This window comes from Malania oleifera, chromosome 9 (genome assembly GCF_029873635.1).
Source record: "Malania oleifera isolate guangnan ecotype guangnan chromosome 9, ASM2987363v1, whole genome shotgun sequence".
NCBI classification, from domain to species: Eukaryota; Viridiplantae; Streptophyta; class Magnoliopsida; order Santalales; family Ximeniaceae; genus Malania; species Malania oleifera.
In genome coordinates this window covers 32,306,796-32,333,226 of record NC_080425.1, presented here as the reverse complement: position 1 = coordinate 32,333,226, position 26,431 = coordinate 32,306,796, and the positions used below count along the sequence as shown (strand labels likewise).

The 26,431-nt window shown below is 35.8% G+C and overlaps 1 protein-coding gene across 1 annotated transcript; it reads left to right on the top strand.

Annotated features, from left to right (window-relative positions):
* Positions 1-1,269: 1,269 nt before the first annotated feature.
* Positions 1,270-25,432, top strand: LOC131163897 (uncharacterized). Its single transcript, XM_058120717.1, has 10 exons — positions 1,270-1,499; positions 1,632-1,742; positions 1,847-1,912; positions 2,122-2,295; positions 2,404-2,517; positions 22,225-22,296; positions 22,931-23,014; positions 23,191-23,291; positions 23,629-23,713; positions 24,686-25,432. Exons 1-10 carry the CDS (start codon positions 1,422-1,424, stop codon positions 25,082-25,084), a joined length of 1,284 nt encoding a protein of 427 aa, XP_057976700.1. The 5' UTR covers positions 1,270-1,421; the 3' UTR covers positions 25,085-25,432.
* The last annotated feature ends 999 nt before the right edge of the window (positions 25,433-26,431 follow it).

The window sequence follows — 26,431 nt, the reverse complement described above, 5'->3', positions numbered from 1 at the left end:
TGGAAGTGGCATTAAGAGACTATTATCCACCAAGTTTGAACTGGACAAGGTCAGTAATTTGTTTTATGCTGATGTTGATAAAAAACGGTTTTTTCTTGCTTCAAGCTTTTGGGTACTTTGGTGTAATCTTACAACAATAAACCTCTGCAATGGTGGAAACTAGGGCTACACATAACTTTCTCTCAAAGCCAAAAGCATAGAGACTCAACTTGAACTTGGAGGACTTAGAACGTATAGAAGTGGCCAGTTCCACGAAAACGTACTCTAGAAGTAGCCAAGTAAGTGACTATGAAGCTTGGACAGTGGGTGGGACATCCAAATTTCATAGTGGCGATGGATGATTTCCAAGTGATAGTTGGAATGATATTCTTAAGGTAGAGTAAGGTAATATCAATGTTGTTTGCTAGTTCCTTTTGCTTAGTTAGGGGTTGTCTTGCATGGTGCAAGCTGTTACAAAGAAAGGGGATGACGATAAATTCCCCTTAACCATGCAAATAAATAGGCACTATGATCTAAAACTAAAGTCTTCAAAAAATTCTCAGATGAGGGTCATTTCTTGGATAATTTTGTAGATTTGTAGAATGGAAAAAACTGTCAGGCTCTATTTGCATCTAAGATTTTGTGGAAGGGAAGGAAGCTAGAAGAAATAAAAAAAGAAAACAAATTAGAATTATTAAGATTCTTAGTTAATAATTTCAATAATAATTATTTTTAATTAATATTTAAATATTTTCTACTCAATAAAATAATTGAAGATTTCCCTATTTAATTAAATATAATATTTCTATTAGTGTATATTTATAATGTATGACTGTTATATTAATTTATGATAAAAATAATATTTTTAATTAAATTAAAAAATATAATTTATTCTATCTGAAAATTTAAATTAATAAATGAATATTCCCTACAATAATTTAATTAATCATTATTATAATAAATAAACAAAAATAGAGAATACAAAAAATTTCACATGCACAGCAAATCTCGCTAATTAATGTAGCGAGATTTAAACAAATCTCGCTGCATCAAGTAGCAAGATTTAAATGGCAGCTCAATTTGGTCTAGATGTGTGGTAAAAATATCTCGTTAGATCAAATAGAAATTTGCCGATTTTATCTTAGACGTAATAACTGGAAAATACTTCCAAGAATAGAGTATTATTTAATATATATTTAAAAAAAAAAAAAGATAAACCGGAAAAAACCTCCAAAATAGCGAATATACCAAATTGGATCCGTTTATATATGAATCTTCTAACGAATCACCGTTGGGTCGTGACCTGGTTTACCATCCCATTCGGGTTTGGGACTTCTCCATAGAACAGAATATTACGCTACTCTGCCACTGTCTCAAGCTCTGGCGAGGGTTTGAGGAGACGCTGTTCTCTCTTTTCTGCTGCTAGCAACAGACGTACGCGCATGGCGTCCGCCGCAGTTGAGAAGACCGAAGAAGAGCTCCGTAAAGAGATCGAAGAACTCCATCGCCAACAACGGGAGGTCCTCTCTCTCTCTCTCTCTCTCTCTCTCTCTCTCTCTCTGAGTGCGTATGTGTGTGTAGATGATTGTATATGTACCGTTTCTGGCCCTGTTAGTTTCACGTCTTTAATCTGTTGTTTTTAAGTAATACAGATTACAGAGCGGCTTCGTGATCCGAGGGGACTTCGAAGAGGGGGTTTAGCGGGTGGTGGTCCTCGAAATTTTGCTGCCAATGGAGCTCGGCAACGGGGCTTTGTTCGACCAGTAACCTTCCTTTGCCCCTTTCGTCGTTTTCCATCCCTTCTTAATTTAACTTGAAGTTTTTAAACCTAGGTTTTATGATTTCTTGATTTGTTGTTTGATTTCAGGCTGATAGGACTGGCTTAGAAGATCAACCTCCACCGAAACGGCGTCTATCTTCGGCCGTTGTCAAGGTAAAATCTTTATTATGATAACTTTAAAACTAGTCCTTTTATATTCACTGCACTGATTAAGTGATTGAACCTAAGTACTCTTTGAGGTCATGAAAGCCAAAATTGCGTTCTATATATCAAGGCAAGTACTTATAAAATGGTCATGAAAGTGGACCCAGATGTTTCTTGTTTCGTGTAACTTGGAATTTTTTGTTTATTTGGATATGAAGGTGGAGGATGGAGAGATCATTGAGGATGTCGCTGTGACAAAGGATTTCCAGAAGGAATCAGTTCTGGATGGCACTATTGAGAATGCTGCTGCTGCAAATCAAGGTGATAGAACAGCGTCCAATTTGCAGCAGCCTAGTCAGTATAGGGGAGATGGCAATAGAAGAGCCGTTAAGGTGCCTGAAACCTGAAGTGTCATTTTGCATTGATGGTTGTTTATTTGATGTAGAATGTTTTTGGACTAAAAGGCTCATTGTTTCTTTCTCTTCATGTTACTTTTTTAGGATTTTGAAGCTCCAGTTACAGAGCATGTTCCAAGGGTTTTGCCAAAGGACGTGGACCCTAGCGTGGTCAATAGGAATAAGAGAATGTTGGGTCAACTTTTGGGAACATTAGAGGTATGTTTAGAGTTGTTTAGATTTAATCTGCATTTATTCTATCATGCAGTAATGCATATTAACTACTTGGTTCTCTTATTGATTGATGATTGGGATTAATCTTGGATAATTTTGTTCCATTTGAATTAATGATAGGAATTTGCATTTTAGTTTATACTCATATACTTTTAAATTATAATATTGTTGATATTGTCACTTTATAGTTTGTAGTACTGATGATGCTATAACTTCTTGGCTTATATTTGACAATGCACAGATGGTAAAGGTCTCCAGGGATAGAATTAGCATATAATAAGGAAATTTGATGTTACTTTTTCAAATGTGGAGACTCTTTTGATAGAAACATTAGCGATGTGGGTGTAATTATCCACACCTAGTTGATAAGGTGCTTGGTTTGTTATTTTTTTAAGACAGAAAAAAAGATCTATTTAAAGGGAGAGCGATACAATGAACACAAAGCATTCTCCGAAAGAGGAAACAAAAAGAAAACTACATTAATATTGCCTTCTAATCACTTTGTAAATCACTTGAAGATATATACACCCTAAAGCTCCAGAAGAAAAAAAGCTCAAAGTTAGTACTAAAATGCAACTTTATCCCAAAGCAAAGGTGGAGAAATAAAAGTATCGAAGTAAACTTATGCCAAAAACCCTTTAAAGCTTCTCATTCCACAACATCCAAAGTCAGGTAAATCACCATTGCATTCTTATGTATCCTACCAAAACCAAAAAATATAGGATAAAGTTGGTGTTTGAAGCTGGACAAACCTTGTGACTCCCAAAATATCTAAAAAAGTATTCCACAACAAAAAAGTCTTGGTAAAAGACTTCATTTTAATAAAACTTGACTTCCTATATAATTCTGTCCAAAACATAGTTGTTAATGGTGCAAGGCATGCCAAGACGCAGAGGATAACTTAGGCCTAGGTGCAAGATACAGGACTGTAGCATCTTGAGGTGATTTTTTTTTTCCTTTTTTCCGGAATTGTGTATAAAGTGCCTATATTAGAAAATGCAAAAAGATGCAACTCCTAGTGCACAAAGTTCTCATGCTGCATTGGAGGTCTGGGGAGGGTGTGAAGTGCACAGCCTTACCTTCACTATTGGAGATGCTGTTTCTGTAACTTTAAAACCCGTGACTTTCGATCTTGAGTGTTACACCTTTAGTAATAGGTCAAATCTTGTCTCCAAATGCCTCATATAGTAGATTTTCAAATGCAGAAATGGCAAAAAAATCCAATTGCAAGTTTGCAGCAAAGCGAAATTCACTGATGAAAGAAAAACTAAGTGGAAAGTTTTTAGTAGCAGATTTTCTTCCTAAGTTTCTTTCTCATGAATAAGAATAAAAATTTAATTTTAGGACTCCAAGAAAAAAAAAAAGGGAGAATGGGAACAGAGGAAAGCAGAGATATGGCTCCCAAAAAAGTGAAGGAAAGTAGAAAAGAAAAAAATAAAAATGAAAAAAGTGAAGAATGAAATAAAATCTTGTGCTGAAGAAAGGGGAGCGGATGATGGTGACCTGGTTGTGAAAGAGGTTGTAGGAAGAGTAGGTGGTGAGAGAATGAGAATCTCATTGTGACATGGAGGAGGAGAAAGGTAGTGACCTTATTGTGAAAGAAGAAGAAAAAAGGAAGAAGAGGGGCTGATTGTGAAAGGGTAAAGAAAAGAAAAGAAGAAGAAAAGGACAAGAACAAGAAGAGAAGAGGATGTTGGGGGGTGGTGGGGGGTTGTGACTGATCTGGTCATGAAGAAGAACCAATATGAACATAGCTAGCTATGAACAGATGTTACACACATGCCCAAAGGGATTGATCTGCTTGAGAAGGAGTTTGGGAGAGAGATAAATTGTTTGTGCCCTTTTGGCCAAAGAATAAACTCAATAAAGAGAAGAGATATAATATCATCACATATTTATTATCTTGCATACAGTTCCAAGGAATGGGACCGAAGTGCAACGAAATTGAATAGGAAAAAAAAATTGTTCACATGCTTAGAGCGTTGTGCATAGCATCCATTGTATTTGCTTCATTCTGCCTCTTAAAAATTGCCTAAAATGAAGCATTAGTTACTTGCCTTAAAGCCTTGACTCTTGAGGTGTAGGGGCCAGCGTCTCAGATCATTAGTGCCTATCCTGTTTTGAAGCTTTAGCATCAGACACAGATTAAGGGATGAAAGATGCAGGATCCTTTGCCAAATGAACAAGTTCCTCAACTTATATACCATTTAGTTTTGAATAAAGATTTAAATGAAGGAAATAGATTTTCCAACAAATATAAAGAGGTTATAGGAGCATTGTGAAGAGAAATTCTATGTAGTGTGGAAAAGAAGCTGGCAGAGGAGCATTCCCAATCCAAATATGTTCCAAAAGTGGACATGGCTTGGCTTCAGCTTCCATTAAAATCAGTGTAGTTCTAGACCTAGTATGATCAATTGTACAATCAATTGAGATTGGGCTGTAGTCTAAGTGGAGATCCCACAATGCAAAATTTAAATAAGGCTGTGCTGGCCAATCCTTATTAGGAAATTGAATTTTGCTGATTTGCCTAACACTTAGCAAGGAGGAGTTAAATTACAACATTCCCACGATTTAATTAACACTAGTTCATCACCGTCCTTGAACAAGCAGATTGTTGGCTGACCACTCAGCATAAAACCCACATCTTCATAGGACTGACCATTCTTTGATCCACCCAAACTCCAAAACTGAAATGACCAACATACCCTCCACTGATTCTGGAAAAACACAAAATATCCCCAATGAAACCAAAAGCTTGTTTGATATCCACCAAGAGAGAACAAGCATAAAAAAATGAATGGAGATTCAAAACTGTCAAAGCGAAAGACGCCGCATCCAGAAATAATGTCTTGGAGAAGGTCTCCTACTCTGCAAAAAATTGTCAGTGTTAACTCTATTAACAACAACCAACCAAACAAAAGCCTTAACGTCAGAGGGAACTTTGGTCTTCCAAACACTATGATAGAATGAATAGGACATGTTCCTCCAAATCAAGAACTTAGAGAAAGATTTGCAAGAAAAGTCCTTGGAAGAATCCAGCACTTGCTTCCTCACAGCTTTCCCTATTGGAAGGACAGCAACCCTCCAAGAAATTCAACAAAGACGTAGCGCGTCTACCTCTCTATCATTTAGAGATCCAAGGAAATGGGAATCCCATGAAAAATTCTCGCCATTAGAAAGCAAAAAAAAAAGAAGAAGAATTGGCCCTATTATATATACCAAAATGAAAGATAATACAAACGAAGTAACGTGAGGAGCTGAACCCCCCTCCCCCCTGGCGGTCAATGGACTGGTCTTCCTAGAAATGAATATGAAGCCCATTAACAACAACAACAGCAACAAACCAAGCCTTAAATCCCACTAGGTGGGGCTGGCTACATGAATCATTTTCTACCAATTTACACGATCATGAGCAATTTCCTCCAACAAATTCAAGGCTAATAAATTCTTATTATCTCATTCCATCAAACAAAGATGCACCATGTTTTGTAATGTTTGTGCCAATTTGCAGTGCACTGTGTTGATATCGTTTTCTGTTAACCACGGTTGTGCTACAGCAACATGAACAATTACTAAATTTCTTTCCCTGGTTTTCATATTGCATTAGTTATCCCTGAGTTGGAAGAGAGAACTAGTTGAGTTTGGCTATGCTGTACCATGTGAAAGAATGGCTGATACTTGCACCAAAATTTATTTGTGAAAACTCTTATGGTGTGTTTTGGAGCTTGGATTTCAGGCTTTGGATTTGGACAAAATGCAGCATAATTTTGTATTGCATTTTGTCCAAATCTATACAAATCCAAATCTAAATCCAAGGCTCAAAATCCATGCTTCCAAACACAACCGTAATGTAGCTTCCACTTGATTGTGTTCAATTGATTTTCAAAGCAATCTATTTTGGAAGAAAAATTAAAATACCTAATGTTCCATAGTCTTGTGTTTAGAAAGCTGGAACATCACTTCTATTGTTTGATTATTTTTCTTTCTGATTTTTTAAGCTAATTCCCGTGCTAGAAAATCTTCCTAAATCTGATCACATGGCTATTCTTTCATGTTGGGTACATCGCCCAAAGCTATATCATGTGAATAACTATCTTTCCAAATTTATAACACACTTGATGCATGCCCCCTCTTAAACAACTACTTGATTATAAAGTGAAAGACTTTAGCCAACCATATCTTCATTGGAGTAGATATTCTAAACTGCAGAGATTGCAAATTTTCAATTTTCATAAAACAAACTCCATCTTGTTCATGCATTAATCTGTCTCTTGTTAGTTTGTGAATCCTGCATCTGCTTAGGAAGCACCAATCCTCCAAGAATCTTCAAGTTTCAATACCTGATGCATGTTGGATGCTGCCACCAATCCTCCAAGAATCTTCAAGTTTCAATACCTGATGCATGTTGGATGCTGCCTCACATTATGTGTCAAAAATTAAATTAATTTATTTTTCAGTATGGCCTTGACATGGTTTGACATATTAATGGCAGGCCCTCCAACACAGCCTATCTCATCTTCTATGGTTGTTATTCGTTTTTTAAAATGTTTTTTATTGTTAGATTACTACTTGTTATTGGTCTAATATTTATTTTTCACGCTCCATTGCTTGTTGGCTATTTTTTTGGGTGTTGGATTGTTTTTCATTGTTGATGGTACTATTATGGATGAGCAGCATCAAATATGAAATATGAATGCAGGCAATGAATAGATGAAATGTATTTGTATAGTGTGCATTTGTAATGCGTTTGATTCATTGTAAAGTAAGGGGAAAAACAGTGCTAAATTGTTGGTCGGCTAGGCACCTTTTTTTTAGGTGGAGGGTGGGGAGGGTTGAGTTGGGTGTTTTATAAAAAATTAATCTTCATCAATTTAATAAAAAATGATGTGCGGAAGGATAAACAAGTAAATGACACAACACACACAGATCTTTAGTGGTTTGGCTCTCTTGACCTACAACTACTCCCTAACCAACTTCTTGGGTATCACAATGTCATAAAGATTTTACACACATGCACTTGGATATTTGGGCCAAATCTATACCAGTTATACAAGTGGCAATGGCTATCAAAGCCTCAAGCTAGTGTCTATGGTTTAACAATCCAACCACCAATATCGACAAGAATATATACTACAATTTATCTCAAGCTTGTTTACTGTTGGATATATGACTCATATTGAGTGGAACACATGGACCGGGAAAACATGGTGAAGCAAAGGACAAGGAAGGGGACTGCAGGAAGAAATCGTTAACTGTTTGGTCGAATGATCGACTGTTTGGTTTCAGTAGATAACTGTCAACGGTTTCAGTCCATACCGTTGACGGTTTGATGAAATTGTTGACGATTTTGTTTGGCACAGATCATGAATTTTGAATCAGGAGATCAGTAGATTGGTAGATTTGGAGGATTTTCCTCTGGAATTTGCTACATAATTGTTTTAGATGCATTCTAAGTCTTCTGTGCGCATAGGGTTAGAATATAAACAATATTTTGTATCCCTTGATGTAAGCTTTGACGATTGATAGTTAAAATTAGCCGCTTGCTCCTATGGACGTAGGCACATTGCTAAACTACGAAATTTATTGTGTAGTGTGTTCTTATTGCTTTATTTTATTCTCTTTGTGATTGATTATTTCTGTATTCATTCATTGTTGGTTGTTGCATTGCTTGTTCCGGATTCGATATGTGTTTTTTTTGCTGCGCATTGGTATACTACCACTTTGCACAACAAATTGGTATAAGAGCTATTGGTTGCAATGGTTGAGATTTCTTCTGTGAAGTTCGATATTGGTAAGTTCGATGGAATGAGAAATTTCGGACTTTGGAAAAGGAGGGTTAAGGATGTGTTAGTGAAGCAAGGTATTGTGAAGGCACTATGCGGAAGGAAGCCAAAAGACATGGGTGACATGAGTTTGAAGCGATGGCTGCGGCTACTATTAGGCTTTGTCTGGCCGATGACGTGATGTGTCATGTCATAGATGAGGAATCACTGACGGTAGTTTGACTAAAGCTGGAGAGTCGATATATGTCCAAGTCTTTATCGAACAAGTTGTATCTTAAGCAAAGACTTTATGGGCTTAAGATGGCAGATAGTTTGGACGTGAATCAACACATCAACATATTCAATAAGATCATCAGCGATCTGAAGCGGGTTGATGTGAAGTTCGAGGACGAAGACAAGACGTTGATGTTGCTGAATTTCTTACCTATGTATCCTATGTATAAGAATCTGGTTATGGCTCTGACATGGGGAAAAGAGTTGGAGGATATCACGAGTGCATTGTCGGGGTTCCATCAGAGGAAGAAGGCCAGCGATGAGAATTCACAAGGTGAAGGGCTCATGGTGAAAGGTAATCAAGATTGTGAGAGGCAAGTTCTGGAGCGGATCGAGTGATAATAAAACGCAATTGTAGTCCAAGAAGAGGAAGAACGTTCGGTGTTTTAAGTGTGGGAAAATTGGGCATATAAAATCGGAGTGTCCGGAATGGAAGTGCAGAAACACAAGAGTGTTCGTCAAAATCTGCGAATGTGGTGAAACAAGGAGACTCAGGGAGTAGTGATGGTGATATGTTTTCTATTTCATCGGGTTCAGAACACCTCACGAATTATTGGATCTTAGACTCAGGATGTTCTTATCACATGACGCCCAACAAAGATTGGTTTACCACTTACATATTGGTGAGTTTTGGTTCCATTTTGATGGGGAACAATGCTGCCTGCAAAGTTGTCGAAATGGGGAATATCAGAATCAAGATGTATGATGGTGTGGTAAGGATGTTATGTGATGTAAGGCATGTACTGGATCTACGGAAGAATGTGATTTCATTGGACACTTAGATTGTAATGGATATAGTTACAAGTCTGAAAGTGGGATAATGAAGGTGTGTAAAGGCGTCTTGATGGTGATGAAGGGATAGAAGCTAGCGGGGAATATCTATGCACTGGTGGGTACCATAGTTGTAGGTGGAGCTGCAGCTGCAAATTCTGACTCAGATAATACTATTTTGTGTAAAACAACCACACACAAGACAAAGGGTATTCTTAACTGCATTTTACTTGAATGTTTGGGGACTGGTGAGGGTAGCATCACGGATTGAACATATGTATTTCGTGAGTTTATTACAAAAGGTCTGGGGGTACTTCATGCGGCACAAGTAAGAGATGCTTGCCAGGTTTAACTTGTGGTCGAGGTGAAAAATCAGACCGGGAGAAAGATCCTTAGGTCAGACATTGGAACTGAGTACGCTGGTGTTCAAGGAGTTTTGCGAGCAGCATCTCAGGTTGTATACAGGGCTTGCAAGGAACTTCTTGGTAAAATCAGTGAGTATGGTGTGTTTTTCGATTAACCGATCGCCAAGGATGTCATTAGATAGGAAAGTTGTAGGAAAGGTTTGGATAGGTTATGCGATAGACTACTCTGGTTTGAGAGCGTTTGGAGGTCCAGACATGCACGTTTCTAATGAAGTGAGATCTAAGCTTGTTGCAAAGTCTAGACGGTACATCTTTTTGGGGTATCAGAAAGGGGGGTTCAAGCTATGGGATCTGATGATAAATAAGGTGGCGATCAGTGGAGACATGGTTTTTAATGATAAAGCCATGGTGCAGCGTACTTAGGTAGATAAAGAGAAACAGGTACCAAAAAACTGCAACAACAATGAGCATGTAATGCAGGTGGAGTTGAAGACTCAGTGTGGAGATGACATTGTTCATAATGTAGGGAGTTCTAGTTCAAGATATCAGTAGTATGACAGTATAAATTGCAGTAGAAAGGAGATTGTGATGCAGGTGGAGTTATAGACTCAAGACAGAGATGACATTGTTCATGTTGCAGGGAGTTCTAGTTCGGGAGACCAGTAGGATTACAATGGGCCCAGATGTACTATCAAGTTACCGCCCAGGTATGAATTTGATGATCTGATGTCTTATGCATTCATTATTACGAGTAAGGTTCCTACTATTTTTCAAGATGCGGTGCACAACAAAGGGAAAAATATATGGACGAGTGCTATGGTGGAGGAGATGGAGTTACTGCATAAGAATTAGATGTGGGAATTGGTGGAGCTTTCAAAGGGGAATAGGGCGATGGGATGCAAGTGGGTAATTTTTCTGTTGTTTTATGTTTATGACATGTTAATTGTTGGGAAGATTTTGACTGAGGATAATCAATTGGAAACTTTGTTGAGAAAGGAATTTGACATAAAGGTTTTGGGTGCGGCTAAGAAGATTCTTGGGTTGGAGATTGGTAAGGATAAAGCTGCAGGGAGATTCGAGTTATCTTAGGGTGACTTTGTGGACATAATTGTAGGGAGATTATGGTTATTTTAGGATGATTTTGTGAAGAAGTGTTGGAGAAGTTTAGCATAGTTAATGCAAAATCGGTCATCGGTACACTGTAGGCGAATCAATGTAAACTGTCTACCACTCAGTACTCAACGACGGATGGTGATGTTCGGGACATGTCAAAGGTCTCCTACGCTAGTGCAGTGGGGTGTTTCGGTATACAATAGGGTGATTTGACAGTTGTAGGATTTGTGGATGTAGACTACGTAGGGTACTTGAATGACAAAAGGTCTACAATAGGGTATGTGTTTACTGTTGAAGGAAGACCTATTTGTTGGAAGTCCAGGGTATAGTCTCTGGTTGCATTTTCAACAACTGAGTCGGAGTACATGGCAGTAGCTGAGGTTGCCAAGGAAGCATTGTGCTTTACAGGGTTGGTCAAGGAACTGGGTATTCAGTTAGGTGGAGTTTCTGTTACCATAGCCAAGTTCAAGCATCGCTTGGACTTGGTTAACGTCTCTAGGTGCTAAATGGGAGGCGGTCCCAATCTAATGTCCTAGGTGGAGCAGCGGGTTATGCTTTCATATTTCTCCTAAGTGGTGAATATTTGCTAAGGTGAAGATTGTTGGATATGTGGCTCATATTGAGTGGAACACATGCACCGGGAAAGCATGGTGAAGCAAAGAACAAGGAAAGAAATTGCAGGAAGAAACCATCGATTGTTTGGTCGATGTTATGATTGATAGTTTGGCCTTGGTAGATAACGGTCGACGAACAAGGAAAGAAATTGCAGGAAGAAACCATCGACTGTTTGGTCGATGTTATGATTGATAGTTTGGCCTTGGTAGATAACGGTCGACAGTTTCAGTCCATATCGTCGATGGTTTGCTCAAACTGTCGACGATTTTGTTAAGCGCAAATCACGGTTTTTGAATCGGGAGATTAGGAGATTGGGAGGTTTGAAGGATTTTCTATTGGGATTTGCTACAGAAGTGTTTTAGATGCATTGTAAGTCTTCTGTACGCATAGGGTTAGAATATAAATGGTATTTTGTAACCCTTGATGTAAGCTTTGACGATTGATAGTGAAAATTAGCCGCTTGCTCCTGTGGATGTAGGCACATTGCTGAACCATGTAATTTCTTGTGTCGTGTGTTCTTATTGCTTTATTTTATTCTTGTTGTGATTGATTATTTCCGTATTCATTCGTTGGTTGCTGGATTGCTTGTTCCAGATTCGATTTGTGTTTTTCCACTGTGCATTGGTATACTACCACTCTGCACAACATTTACATAGTCAATTATAAAAATTGAATCCAATTTACTTCCAAAGTGATGACCTATCTCCCGATGTTTGGGGCCTTTGTTTCAGGAAGGGGGAAACCTACTCTCGTTTCTTTTTATATTCTCCCTTATCTTAGAGACTTTGGAATAATGATTGGGATATTTGGAGAAAATTGGGCGTGCTTGGATTCTTTGGAGCACTTTTGTATTATTATGTTTGGAGGTTTTGGTCAGAGGAAAGAGAGGAAAGATTTATGGTGGTGTACATTTTTGGCTATTATTTGGTGCATTTGGTTGGAAAGAAATGCTAGAATCTTTAAAGGTGTTGCCAGTCCCAGTAATATGCTTTGGGTCATAGTGATATTCTTGGTGTTCCCTTTGGTGTTTGGCAAATGGATTCTTTCGGTATGTTCTTTGGAAGACATGCAGCAGTATTGGCTGGCTTTAATTTTTTGATTTGTCTTGTGTTATTTTCTTTTATTTAGCTGTTTCATAATGGGAAGATCTCTTGTCATCTCTGGTTTTCTAGGATCTCGTCCGCTCTGGTTTTTTCTTTTTTTAAATTTTCATGATACTACTTCATTCTGCATGTAATACATTTCTACGTTTATTAAAAAAAGGATTCTTATTAAATTCAGCTAAGTAATGAAAGTCAATGACTTTCAAGCTTAATGAGATCAGAAATAGATGTAAGAATAAAAATAAGGCTCTCTAGCACAGTTTTCTTGTACATGCAAGCTTCAAAATAAATCTCTCTATTCTATCAATTATAACATAAGAGCAATAAAGATTTTAGGCTGTTTTTCTTCTTGTTCATGCCTTGTCCATAGCCTCTTTAGTAATGAAAATATGTTGAACATTGCTCGATGCCACTTAGGATTATATACGGTTGAAAAGTCAAAATAGATATCCCCTAATAATTTTTACGTACAATCATACAATAAAACTATCTTGAAAATTAATGTTCAAACGGTCAATTGAAAGTCTAACTATGTAGGGCAAGGAGAAAACATTCGTTTGATGGGGAGTGTATATGTGGTTAATGGAGAGGGAAAATGAAGATGATTTCCTTGTATTTAGATTTTTTAATTTTTTGAACCACTTTCAAGGATAAGGGAAGATTAAAATTTCGATTAAAAAATTAGTCATGTTAATAAAAAATATATCAAGGAATTACATTTGAATTTTTGTTTAATAGGATTAAAATTACAAGTAAATTTGATTGATTGAATATCCAAAATACCAGTTGTTTAATTCCTTGATTTATTTATTTTTATTAATGGGACTTTCCTTAATCCAATAGGATAAAATAGCTCTCTAATTTTTATTCGTAGACCCCACACATTTTGATCCAAGGATTTTATTTAAAAATTAAACAATGATATTTTGAAAATTTACTCAATCAAATTTACATGTAATCTTAATCCTATTGGACAAAGATTCAATTGATTCAGTTGATTTTTTTTAGAATTTTTTTTGATTGATGGGGCTTTCCTTTTTTTTTTTTTTAAGTGAGACTTCTATTTCCCCCCTTTTTTTTAGGAAAGTGGTTCAAAAAATTCAAACTTGAATCTACATGTAAGAAAACCATCTTCATTTTCTCTCTCTTAACTGTGGACACAATCTCTCCATCAAAGTGTATGTTTTTTCTTTGCCCTAAGTTGTTGACTTTTTTTTGATAATTTGGAAACTAATTTTCAAGATTGAGCTTTTATTGACATAAGTTACTTTGGAAACTAGTTTTGATGGTTTGGATTTGGACTGAGCATTGTATTCAAGAAGTTGCTTGGGGAGTGGATACAGGTCAAAGGAAGACCAAACCACGGTAAAATTTGTGCATTTGTGTTGAAAATGCTTGTGAATGATGCCTCGACATAGGGTTTAGCATGAGAATGAATGGGAGGGAAATGGAAGTCTCCCACTTCTTGGTTGCGGACGAAACCGTTATTTTATGTGAAAATGACCCTTGGAAGGTCTTCAATCTTTGGTGCATCCTCTTTGGATTGAAGAAGTTTCTGGGTTGAAGGTGAACTTAAGGAAAATTAAACTTTTTCTACTCGGGGGCATAGTTGAGGTATCCCTCCTTGCTGGCCATTTGAGGTGCAAACTGAGGACTCCTCCAGTTACCTAGTTCATCCTTTTGGTGCTAAATTCAAAGACAAAAGTGTTTGTTATCTTATCATTGAAATATTCAAAAGGGAGCTAGTTGATTGGAAAAGGAATTGCCTTTCTAAAGGGGGGAGGCTTATCCTTGTAAAGAACGCTCTTTCCAACCTATTGTTCTATGTCCCTATTCCCTATCCCTTGCGCAATTACCAAAAGGTTAGTGGGAATTCAAAGGAGATTTGTTTTGGGGAGTTAATGGGAGGAATTGAGATATCATTTGGTAAAATGTGGAGTTGTCAAACAACCTCTAAGATTTGGAGGTTTGGGGCTAAAATCCCCATCTACTTTCAATAAAGCTCTCATTGGAAAATGACTTTGGAGATTAGAAGTATAATATTTGGAGGAAGTAATTGCTTCGAAGTGTGGTCTTCTTAATGGTTAGACCACTAAAGTCGGGAGAGGATCACATGGTGTCGGAGTTAGGAAATTCATCAGAAAAGGTTTGGGATTTTTTCCCCTTACATTAGCATTTGAGTGGGGAATGGAGATAATATTTTCTTTTGGCTTGATAGTGGGTGTGGTCAATCTCCCCTTCGTACCGAATTACCTTCTACCTTTAGTTTGGCTTGTGACAGGGATGCCGTCCTTAGTAATCATCTCCATTTCTGACCAAGGGAATATATGGATCATTCCTCTTATTAGGACTGCTTTTGATTAAGAATTAGAGCAGCTTACTAATTTTTGTGATTACATACACAAAATACAATGCTATAACACAACCAATGATCCTAAGTGGACCCTGGAACGTAATGACATGTTCACACCCAGATCCTTCTTTAGGTTGCTCTCCTGAAAGAATTACTGGTAACTTGGAAGCTCATCTAGAAAACAGCAGCCCAACTAAGTTGCTTTCTTTGCGTGAGAAGCAATTCTAGGAAAAATATCATTGTGGACAACCTTCAGAAAAGAGGGCTACCTCTTGTCAACACATGCTTTTTGTGCTTAGAAAGTGCAGAAACCATTGATTGCATCCTCTTGCAATATTCCTGGACAAGAACCCTATGAGACCTGGCCATCCCTGTAGTGGCATCAACGGTAGTTCATGGAGAGTTATGGGCATGGAAGGGAATTCAGGCTAGTAAGGTGAGGAAGAAAGCCTCGTCTCTTATTTCCCTCGCCATCTTTTGATTGGTATGGAGGGAAAGGAAGAAGAGAGCCTTAGCAGGAACCACAACATCCCTACATGTTTTTAAAGGCTACTAGATTATTACTGTTATTGGATGGAAAGGTGGTTTGCTCTTTGTTGACTCATTTGTAATGATTGGGTAAGTATATTGATGTTTGTACATGGGTGGCATCTCCTTGATGCCCTTTGATGAATCTTCTTCAAATATATTGAATTGATTTTGTGATAATCTATTTCTTTTGTCTAAATTAATCAACGTCCTCTTTTTCTTCTTGATTCAATATTTTCAAATTATTGTTTTCTTTCTCCAATATCATGATCTTTTGGCTACTCTTTAAGTACTTAGCATAGTTCCTTAAAAGCATCTTGAAGTTAAGTATTTAACAAATGAAAAAGGAAGGTTGGTTCCAGATTTTTGTTTGGGAAATGAAAAGAAAGGAAAATAAGAAGGAAAATCATTCTATTGTATTTTTTCTCTATATTTAATAATATTAAAAATGAAAATTTGTCTAATATGATTAAAATTTAAGAAAACTAAATGTAAATGATGTGTAAAATCAAAATTTTCTTTTTTTATTTTCTTTCTCACTTTCTTTAATACCCATACATGAAAAATAGATTCTTTCGTATTTCCCTTTTCTTTTCCTAATATTTGTTTTTTCAAAGTTCCAAATGGGGCCTAAATTGAATTTTTGTTTTACAAAGCCTTTATTTCTTGAGAACATAGCTACGTTGGCATGCCTTTCTTCCTCATCATCAGCCAATATTTTGATGATAGGAGTCAGCCTTGGCCTTGAGTGCGATTACCTTTTTGTCCTTTGAGTATTCATAGGTTTTGTTTAAAGTAATTTGTGGGTGATCAACAAGCCTATCGTGCTAGCTTGTTGAGATCCTTTGTTTCTACTGCAGCAACCATGTTCACTTTTCATTTTATCGAGAGGGGCCCTAAGAATCCGCTAACAAGATCACTGCTAGCATAACACTTCCCAATTTCATTGGTTTGATGATATTTGTAAAACGAGAATTCATTTCTTGAATTGGCCCATCTTCTTTCATGCAAAACAAATTAACAATTCATAGTCATGCATTAATAAGTTAAGTTTTTATTCTTGAACTTGGTTAATCTGTTCATGCACAACTGCTAGTTTATCCCATATTTCCTTAACAGAATCAGAAAAAAATATGATTAAATTTTTTAGGATCTAATGCACATTGTTTGAAGTTCATGGCTTTTGCATTCAATTGTATTTTCTATCATTGGCATCAACACATTCATTTTCAGATTTTACCATAGTAGATCATTAACAACTTTTGACGGAGATATAGGGGTCATTCATAATGATTTTCTACTAATTAACATCTATAGGTTGCATGTGGATTTTCATTTATGCTTTCTAGCCGGTGTAGTTCTTGCCATTGAACACGTGAGATATTAGTTGATTGACCCTCAACAAGACCTGTGCTTACTATGGACACCATTTACATTTACTCTAAAGCGTATGGTTAAGTATGTACAGCAACTGCTATAATGCCAATTGTTGACTTGGTTAGGCACCCATTTTGGGGGAAGAGGGGGGAAGGGTTGAATTGGATGTTCAATAAAAAATTGAACTTTATCAATTTATGAAATAATGTACAGAAACATAAGCAGCAAAGGTGGCCTGTATTTGGCCCTAGTGTCTGTGTTGCATGTTCATGTGTGTAAGATTGTTTTAGTGTACTGAAATATCCAAAAGTTGCGCTGGGAACAGCCATAGGTCAAGAGGACAGAACCACTGTAAAATTTATGTGTGTGATTTACTTGTTTATGCTTTTCATTTTTGGATAGCATATGAGTCATGTGTCATGCCCCTTATGTGTTGGTGTTGGTGCTTCTTAGAAGGCTTTTCTTGCTCTAGATCATATGAACTTCATCCTCAAAAAATTGTTAGGCATGCCCAAGGGCTCCAAATCATTTTCCAGTGTTCATATAGTTTCCAATTCTTCAAGCCACACGGATAACTGCTTCAATTTTAGTCAATTTCTTTCAACCAGTGTTTTAAAAGGCTCAATTGAGGTTCGCCTCGAGGCAAGGCATGCCTAAAAAAATGCCTTAAGGCTCTACCTAAAATCCCAAATCACAAAAAGGTTATTGCATTACAAGCTGAGGCTTATGCATTAGTACAAAAGGCACCTTTGCACCTTTTTTTTGTTGAGGCTTATGCATTTTGGGTGTGTGATTCTCAGGTTAGATTTGGCCAGAAAATTTTGACTCCATGTTTATGTAAGGGGAATGCCATAGTATGAGTTGATTTCTAAAATTCTTGAATCTCAGTTTTTCCAAAATAATTGGGAGTATATCTTAGATCAGGAAAATAATTTGAACTTTGTAATATTATAGCTATCTCTTGTCATGATTTACGTGATGAATTCAAGTTAGCAATTTTTTAGTAGCCAACAAGTAGTTTGCAAATTTAATTTTATTTGTTTTCTACATTATATTTTTGGTTTCCTTTTATTTTATTTTATTTTATTTTTATTTTTGAAATATATGTAATTTATTTATATATCTTTATCTAAAGTATGGAAGAGGGAGCCTTGATGCAATAGTAGAGTTGTTGTTGTGTGGTCTATAGGTCACGGTTCGAGGCATGGAAACAATCTTTTGCAAAATGCAAGGTAAGACTGTGTATTATAAACCCATTTTGGTCAATCCCTTTCCTAGACCCTGCATACGCAGTAGCTTTGTGCATCGGAATGCACTTTCAAATTTTTATCTAAAAATAACAATCTCTAAAGGCGTATGCCCTAACGTCTTAAGGCTTACGCCTTGCCTCTAAAGCGTTGATATGCCTTGCCTTGCGCCTTCACCTTTTAAAACATTGCTTTCAACCCAATGTTTTAAAAAGCTTAACGAGGTTCGCCTCAAGGCAAGGGATGTCTAAAACTCTCGAGGCTCAATTTAAAATACCAAATTCCAAAAAGGCTAGCACATTACACACTAAGACTCATGCATTTGTATGAAAGGCACACCTTTTGCATTTATTTAGTTGAGATTTACGCATTTTGGATGTGTGATTCTCAAGTTATATTTGGCTAGAAAATGTTAACTACATGTTTATATAAATGAATGTGAAAATATGAGTTGATTTCTACAACTTTTGAACCTCAACCTTTCCAAAATAATTGAGCTGTATCTTAAATATGAAAAATAATTTGAACTTTGTAATAGTATAACTTTCTTGTCATGATTTACGTCATGAATTTAGCAATGTTTGAGTGGCCAACAAGTTGTTTTCAAAGTATATTTAATTTTTTTACATTATATTTGTGATTTTCTTAAATTTTATATATTTTTTAAAAATATATAATTTATTGAAATATTTTTATCTAAAAATAAAATTCTCAAAAGGCTTACGCCTTGCCTCTTAAGGGAGGATATGCCTTGCCTTATGCCTTTGCCTTTTAGAACATTGCTTTCAACCTTTGCATTCTAGTTTGATGCAAAGCTGAGGACATCTTCAGCTCTGCTACCCAACAACGCATTTGGGAGTGCTACGAGAAAAGGACTTTCTTTGGCTCTCCATCAAAGTCAATGTTGTTAAAGGGCAACACAGCAAACTAATTGGCTTGTAATCATGTGCAGCCTAAGTTCTTTAGAGAGCTTAAAAGCCAAAGGCTGAAATTTATTGATATTAAAAAAAATCATGCACTTTAAAGTAATCCCGACATGCACAATCTAAAGAAGTAGACTGCTACAGTTGCACGAACAGTCAGTTTGTCTAGATTCTCATGAATGCTTTTTCTTCAATGGCTAGCCACTTAAGTGAATTTAGAGTGTTGAAAGGGTAATTATAGAATTGTTAAAGACTGAATGAGTAGTACTAGTAACATTGTTGGTGATTTACTCTACCACATTAAGAAGTTAGATATCCATACTTGGAACCGCATCTTAACCTGTGAAGGGATAGAGCATAATTGTGAAAATGCTTTAAGGAGCTCTCATCATTGGAAATTTTTGTGGCATATCACAAGCTTGGAGTTATATGCGTATTTGCTTGTTTTCTGTGATATTTACCCTCTGTTAGAACGATTTCCTGGCGGGTGGTTTTCATGAGACTTCTAATTTAATTGCTATTCATCCTCCACATTCATTATCATATGAGTATTAGCTTGTTTGAATTTTGGACTTCCAACAATATTCAAGACTTGAGGCTTGGTTGTTTTTGTTGCAACATTATTTGAGACTTGTGGGCAGTGGATACTCCTCTTTTTGTGATGCATTTCCATGGTTATATAGGCCGTCCATGATTTATAATGCCCCCCTATTATAGTCAAGGTGACCTAAAATTCCAGTTCTTTATTATTTGAAATAATGGGGTGGTGGATGATAATTCTTTGAGGCTGAATTCTTGTCTTCAAAGTTCTTGTTTTTTCCTGGATAAAAAATTTTGGTGCTTCAGTAGTTCCGACAAATGATGGGGTGGTGGATGATAATTTTTTGAGGCTGAATTCTTGATTCTTGAAAGTTCCACCTTTCCCCTCCCCCCCTCTGGATAAGAGACTTTAGTGCTTACCATAAAAAAAAAGGAAAAAGAAATGAAAAAGAGACTTTGGTGCTTCAATAACTCACATGCTTTTTCTTTGAATCTTTTTAGTTCTATCTTGTTCAGATCCTGACCAGTCATCTTTTCATATTGAATATATTTATTTGATAGGAAGAGATTCCTTTAAAAGTTGAGGCTTTTGTTTGGTGCATCGTTTTTGAACATGATAAACACCAATGATTGTTTGCGGAAGAGGAGGCCTACTAAGGCTTTTTGGCTTGATTTATGTTTTGTGAGAGTAGTGTAGTGAGACCATTGCTCATCTCTAATATGTTAATGCATTGTCTTGAGCTTCGAGATTGTGGAATGTTCTCTTCTATATTGATGAGTTTTGGGTCTGTCTGATTACCATGTAGGAGGTATTTTCATAGTTGTCAAATTGAGATTCAAATTGTGAATCAAAGTTCCAATTTTGGTAATTGAGAATTGAGGCTTGAATCAAATCGAAAGATTTGGTACAAATTTCCATTATCAGTTCTAAATGACATACATATATTTATATGTGAACAACAAGCAGAATAGTAAAATACATTTAAATTTCAACAATAAAAAATCATTTTTTGTGTATGCTTTCCCTAAACAAATGAAAAGTAAGGGAAGGAGTGAAGAAATATTAGTTAAAAAAAAACCTTTATTAAAGGAAGGAATTGAGAAAAAATAATAAAAAACTGAACTGTTGGTGTTTATCAACAACTAAAAAAATATTTCATGCATATTCATTCTCGAATGAAAAAAGGGAAAAAATAATTAACCTAAAAAAATGATAATAACTGAACAAACTACTAAAAAGACCAACTTTTGAATCTTAACAACACAACCAGGCATGAGCACTGCCTTAGCCGATGCCTGATGAGTCTTCTGCCCCCCTTCTCAATGGTATAACGCTATGCTCCAAGAGTAAATAATGGTTTTGTGAAGGCAAAATAAGATGTGAAGTTCCATTTTATCCTGTCTCTCTTTTTTTTTTCCCTTTTCTTTTTGCACAAAACTGATACATACAAGGAGTGGAAGGTAATCATGTAAAAATAAAAGCAATAAAAAAAAAGAAATGCTGTTTTTGGGGTTTTAAACTAGTTGGTTATGTCAGGGGATGACATGTCCAGAATTGTGTGAATTGATGGATTCAGATTGATTGAATTCAGCAATGATTCAGTTGTTTTAGATTCACTAGTAAGATTTGAGTTGATTTTGTGTGGAATTGATACGAGCCTTAATAATTGAATTGTGAATTGTAATATTCTGCATTCGATTTTGGGTTTTGGGTGAAGGGAAGATTGTATAATTTTATGGGTTGTGCTTTAATGGCCATTGGGTGGTATGTTTGGTTAGAAAGCAATTCAGGAGGCGATTCTTGTGCCATTGTTTGCTTTGGTTTAGGGTAGTTTTCTGTGCCTCTCAGTGGGTGGCTGGTTCTTTTGCAGAAGGTCCTTGGAGTAGTGATTGGACATCCTTATTATATTGACTTCTATTTGAGGATTGATTTGATTCACTGTATCATTTTATTTTTGTAACTACTGTTCATTTTGGGCGGACTTGTGTATTGTATATTCTTATTTTTTTTGCAATATTTGTTTTTCTCTTTATCAAAATACAATATTACTTGCCTGCATCAGCGTGCTCTAGAGCTTTCTACATCTTTTAGCACTTAAAAACTTGAGATTGTGTCTTCACCAAAGGGGGAAATGAAGTGGGAATGAAGAAGATATGAGGTCTATTTTATTTAATTATTAATTTTATCTATTTAGAGATTTTAGGGTTTATTTGTAATTTTATTTCTTTATGGATTTAATGTTTTTTTAATTATTAGTTTTATCTATCTAGAAATTTTAGGGTTTATTTGTAATTTTATTTCTTTATGGATTTAATGTTATTTCTCTTTATTTATTTCCTCATTTGGATTTTGGGTTTAAGCCTATATATAAAATTTAGCATTTATATTTTTTGATGGGGATGCTTTTTTGAATTGAAAACCCTACTGTGTTTTTCCCTATTTTCTCTTTTCACTTAAATTTTCCCTTTATTTTCTATTCAATTTCTACTTATTGTTTTTTCCAATACTAGTTTCTTAGCCAATTGGTCCCACATCTTTGCACAGTTTCTTGCAATCCCAATTTAGATGTTCCATTAATGCATGAACCAATATGCCCTACATAAGTTCTTAGCTGGAGGGGCTTCCATTTGCAATATTTCCTGTGTTGTCAATGTAAATAGTTGGTGTTTCTTATTTTTCTCCTCATTGTGTGAACTCCAGAAATTTAGGAAAGAAGACATGCAACTGTCTGGAACAGAGGCATACATGCGGAGGTCAAATTCTTTGCAAAGAGTAAGTACTTATTGGCTTGTACTGTTTAATAGTATTTCAGTTTCATTGGGCTTCTTGTTTGTAATGTGACATTTTCTGCAAGTGTTTCTAATGTAACTTAGGCCTGTTAATTTAGCTACCATATTAACCACAATCCAGCCAAGAAAAATAATTATATAATCATTTGGTGATTCTGGCATTGAACAGTAATCTTATTGTTGTGCAGAAAGGATGAGTAAGCATAGCCAGGGCTGGCCTCTTGGTCTTGCCATCTTAAGATACCCTAATTGTATAAGAAACTGCATTTGTAATCATTGCCAAGGGTGTTCCAACTTGTGCATATTAGGTGTAGCTGCTATTGAGGGCATAGGCTGCACCTCTGGCTTCCACCATTTTTTTTCTTTACCTTTCTTTTTATCTCCCCTCTTTTTCTTCCCTTATTTTCTTCTCTTCCTATGCTTCTCAATTATCTTGCTACCTGAAAAGAAAATTGAATTTATTCAAATGTAGGGTCATGTAGTTTATATACACTGCATCAGTTATGGTGGCAAAAGTACTATCATTTGTCTGTCATTAAAGGACCTGTCTATTTAGATGCATCTTCTGTTCCATTGTTGAATATTTATGGCAATTGAATGTCACTTATCTCTTTCAGGCTGAGCAAAGAGCGCGTGAAGAAAGTGAAAGGTTGAGGCAACAAGAGCGTGAACAAATTGCGGAGAAACGGAGACGAGATCTGGTTTGTAATGTGTTTATTTTTATTCTACGCTCTGCATCTCTGTGAGCATAGATTTAAAACAGCTCTCTTTTTTACCCGTTTTAGAAAGAACACCCCTTTTTCCCCATAATAGGAGAGATGAATGGTTCTTGCTTACTCTTCTATTATTATTGCCCCTTTTTTTTTTTTTGCATTAGACACTCAGGGCACGTGTTGCTGCCAAGGCAGAAGAAAAGAAGTTGGAATTGCTGTTTCTTCAGTGGAGTGAGCACCATAAGAAACTATGCAATTATCTAAGGTATGTTTATATTTTATTTTGTTAGCTTGTCAGTCATTTTCTGACTGTTTTCAATCTTGTCTGAATGTTGCGTCACTCTTTGACAAATTAAGTTTCCTTTTTCTTTGTAAAAGATACCTAACTTGTTATCTTTACCATTGCAGGTTATTTTTAATTTTGGTCCAAAAGTGTCCATATTCACAATTTTATTGACACGAAGATAAGTTTCTGTTCATGTGCAGCTGGGTGACTGGATGTTTCCTGCTTCTTTGCAGGACCTTAGGTAGAACAAAGAGTTACTTCTTAATAATATTGGACTCGTTTTTGATTCTTTCTTGGATTTTTATTTTGCTTCCAGGACTAGGGCTGAGCCTCCTATATATTACTCGTTTAGCAAACCATTGGAGGAAGATGCAACCTTGGTTGAGAAGCTGAGAGAACAGGTGAATTTCTGTTCCCCATCCTTGTAACTTGGTTTTTGTGGAGCATTTGGAAAATTAACTGACATTTTGGTAGTAGTAGCAGGTAGTTTAGTGTAACTTTTGCAAATTAAAATACTTGGCATGTGCATTAATGGAATTTCTTAAAGTGGAGATTTATTCGAGTTAAAAAAAAAAGTGGAAAGAGCAAGTTTCTAAATAAATATCCTCAGGAAAGGGCAAGTTTCTGAATAAATATCTCAGATTCCCTTTTAATGTGAATCAGTTACAAATATTTGAAGCTGATTAGATCTTCTCTGGATATAATAAATCTGGATCGTGTATTGCTAAATGGAGCACCTACTGTAAAATGCGAATTTCATCATGACATCTTAATTTCTTAGTAATGCCTTGTTGATTTTTTTTTTTGTTATTATTGTTATTATTTTTTTTAATAATTTTTGGGGATGCCTTCTTGAATGATAATTGTTTGATGGTTTAGTTTATCAAAAAAATGGGAAAGAAATTTGATGGAGTGATGAGATAGGAGGGAGACGGGAATGAGGAGCCTGGAGGGTGAAGAAGATGTTACAATTTACATTCAACTGCTTTAGAAACTTTCTTTAAGACCAAATTTAGTTACATTTGTCATCGAAGCATTCATATAGCAATTAAGGTATTGATCATCCTTCTGTCAACAAAATTATGGAGTGACATGAGAAGCCTTGAGGGTGAAGATGATGTTACAATTTACATTCAACTGCTTTAGAAACTCTTTAAGACCAAATTTTGTCTGCAATCAAAGACTATAATAGGGCCTTGCTTAGATTTGTCATTGAAGCATTCATATAGCAATTAAGGTATTGATCATCCTTCTGTCGACAAAATTATGGAGTGGCAATGATTTTTTTCCCCCTCCCCGAGTGGTAGTTTTCTACTTGGTGCTTGTAGAATTTTAAACAGGTCTGCTAACATATAATCACAATTGTATGACAGACATTTTTAGAATGGAAGGCTGCTAGGAGAGAGGAGCTGTCTGAATATCAGAAGCAGATTGGAGAGCATTATATTGCCAATGTTGAGAAGGAGCTGGAGAGGTGGCAAAATGCTAGGAAATCAAGGACGGCAAACAATGATATGTTGAACTTACAGGAAACTATGGACAAAGAATTGGAGAGCCATAGGCTTGAACATGGGCCGAAGACACGAAAGATCCCTGGTGGGAGCAATAATAACGAAGATGAGGAGGATGTAGAAGACATAAATGTTGCCGAAGATGACATTATGGATGATGTGCTAGGGGTTGATGTGAATGGGCGACAGGGTGATGAAACTACAAAACCAAGTGCAGGTAATGCAAGTACCCATCTTGCTGATGCTATCGACCAGTCATGATTGAAGCCATTCCATTCAGGCTATTCTCATGCTAGGCCGTCTTCTGTAATGTGTACTGGTCCCTTGCCTTTTGATGGGGCAGTTTTAGGGCTTTTCCTCTCTCCCCTGTTATATCTTAATGTTTTGCTTTGATGAACTTTTATCACTATTCATCTTCTTTTGAGGTCTTGCTTGTGCCTTAATGGTCAGATGATCCTACTATCATTAGAGGTAATTGGGTATGGATTTGTTTTGCCATCCAACGAGTTTATTTAATATGGCGGTGTTTGTAATTATTGCCCTAAATATTTTGTGACTTTTATTTGGGAGTCTTGCGTGGCTCTTAATTTTGGAGTATTCTTTTTCTTTTCGTTTGTTTTTTCCACTTTTGATCTTTAAATAATTACAAAATGCTTGATATTTTTGTTAATCTTTCAGAGTTATTCAATTCGTATACATATTAAATTATATAACATTGAAAAAGCTTTGCAGAATTCTGCACAAATGACCGACCTTGAAAAGTGAGGTTATAATTTTCTCATTACATGTGGATACCATGTCCTGCATTAAATATTTAATGGGTAAAAATTTTGTCTAATAGAGTAATATCTTGCAGGGAAAAATTGCATTTAGGTTGTTACCATAAATGTTGAACAGTTTATTCTTTATGGTCGTTTTTAAAATACAAAATGGGTTATATATATATATATCCTTAATCATAAAAAAACTCTGAATCAAATGCTTGATTTCTTGTTATGAAAAAATATTATCTTAAAATTAGATAGATTTGAATAATTTCATTAATCATGGTTGAATAATTGTACATAATTTTATCTTCTCAAATGAATTAATATTTTTATCTTTGAAGTAGATGGAATTTATGCCTTCGCTAAAATTTGTACGGGTTTTTTTTTTTTATTGATTAATTAGAGGCTGGTATGGGGGTTGGGAAAGGTAGTCACTTCCCATTTTATATATATTTTTTTCCATCTCTTTTAGGGTTTTATCTTGAGTGAAAAAATTAGCCAAGAGATTTGTATATAATAAAGGGATTATGAATTGAAAAAGTAAACTAAGAAATTTGAAAGTTTCTAAAAGTTAAAACTATAAGAAAATATACCTTCGACTCAAAATTAAAAATTTGTGTTTAAATTTTGATCTTAGAGGATAAAAAGAAAGAAATATTTGCTTAAAACATTATTGACATTCACAAATCAAAAATATTTTCTTAAAAACATATAATATAATATACTCCCATCATATTATAAAATGAACCCATTAGATGGAGTAAATTTTAACCCTAAAGACGCACGTGAGCTTATCAATTATTGGTCAAAACATATTTTTAAAAGTAAATTGATTGTGAAC

Coding starts and splice junctions, on each gene's coding strand:
- LOC131163897 (XM_058120717.1), top strand. CDS start 1,422: ATGGCGTCCGCCGCAGTTGAGAAGACCGAAGAAGAGCTCCGTAAAGAG. Junction 1,743..1,846: donor AACGGGGCTTTGTTCGACCA/GTAACCTTCCTT, acceptor GTTTGATTTCAG/GCTGATAGGACTGGCTTAGA. Junction 22,297..22,930: donor GGTCAAATTCTTTGCAAAGA/GTAAGTACTTAT, acceptor TATCTCTTTCAG/GCTGAGCAAAGAGCGCGTGA.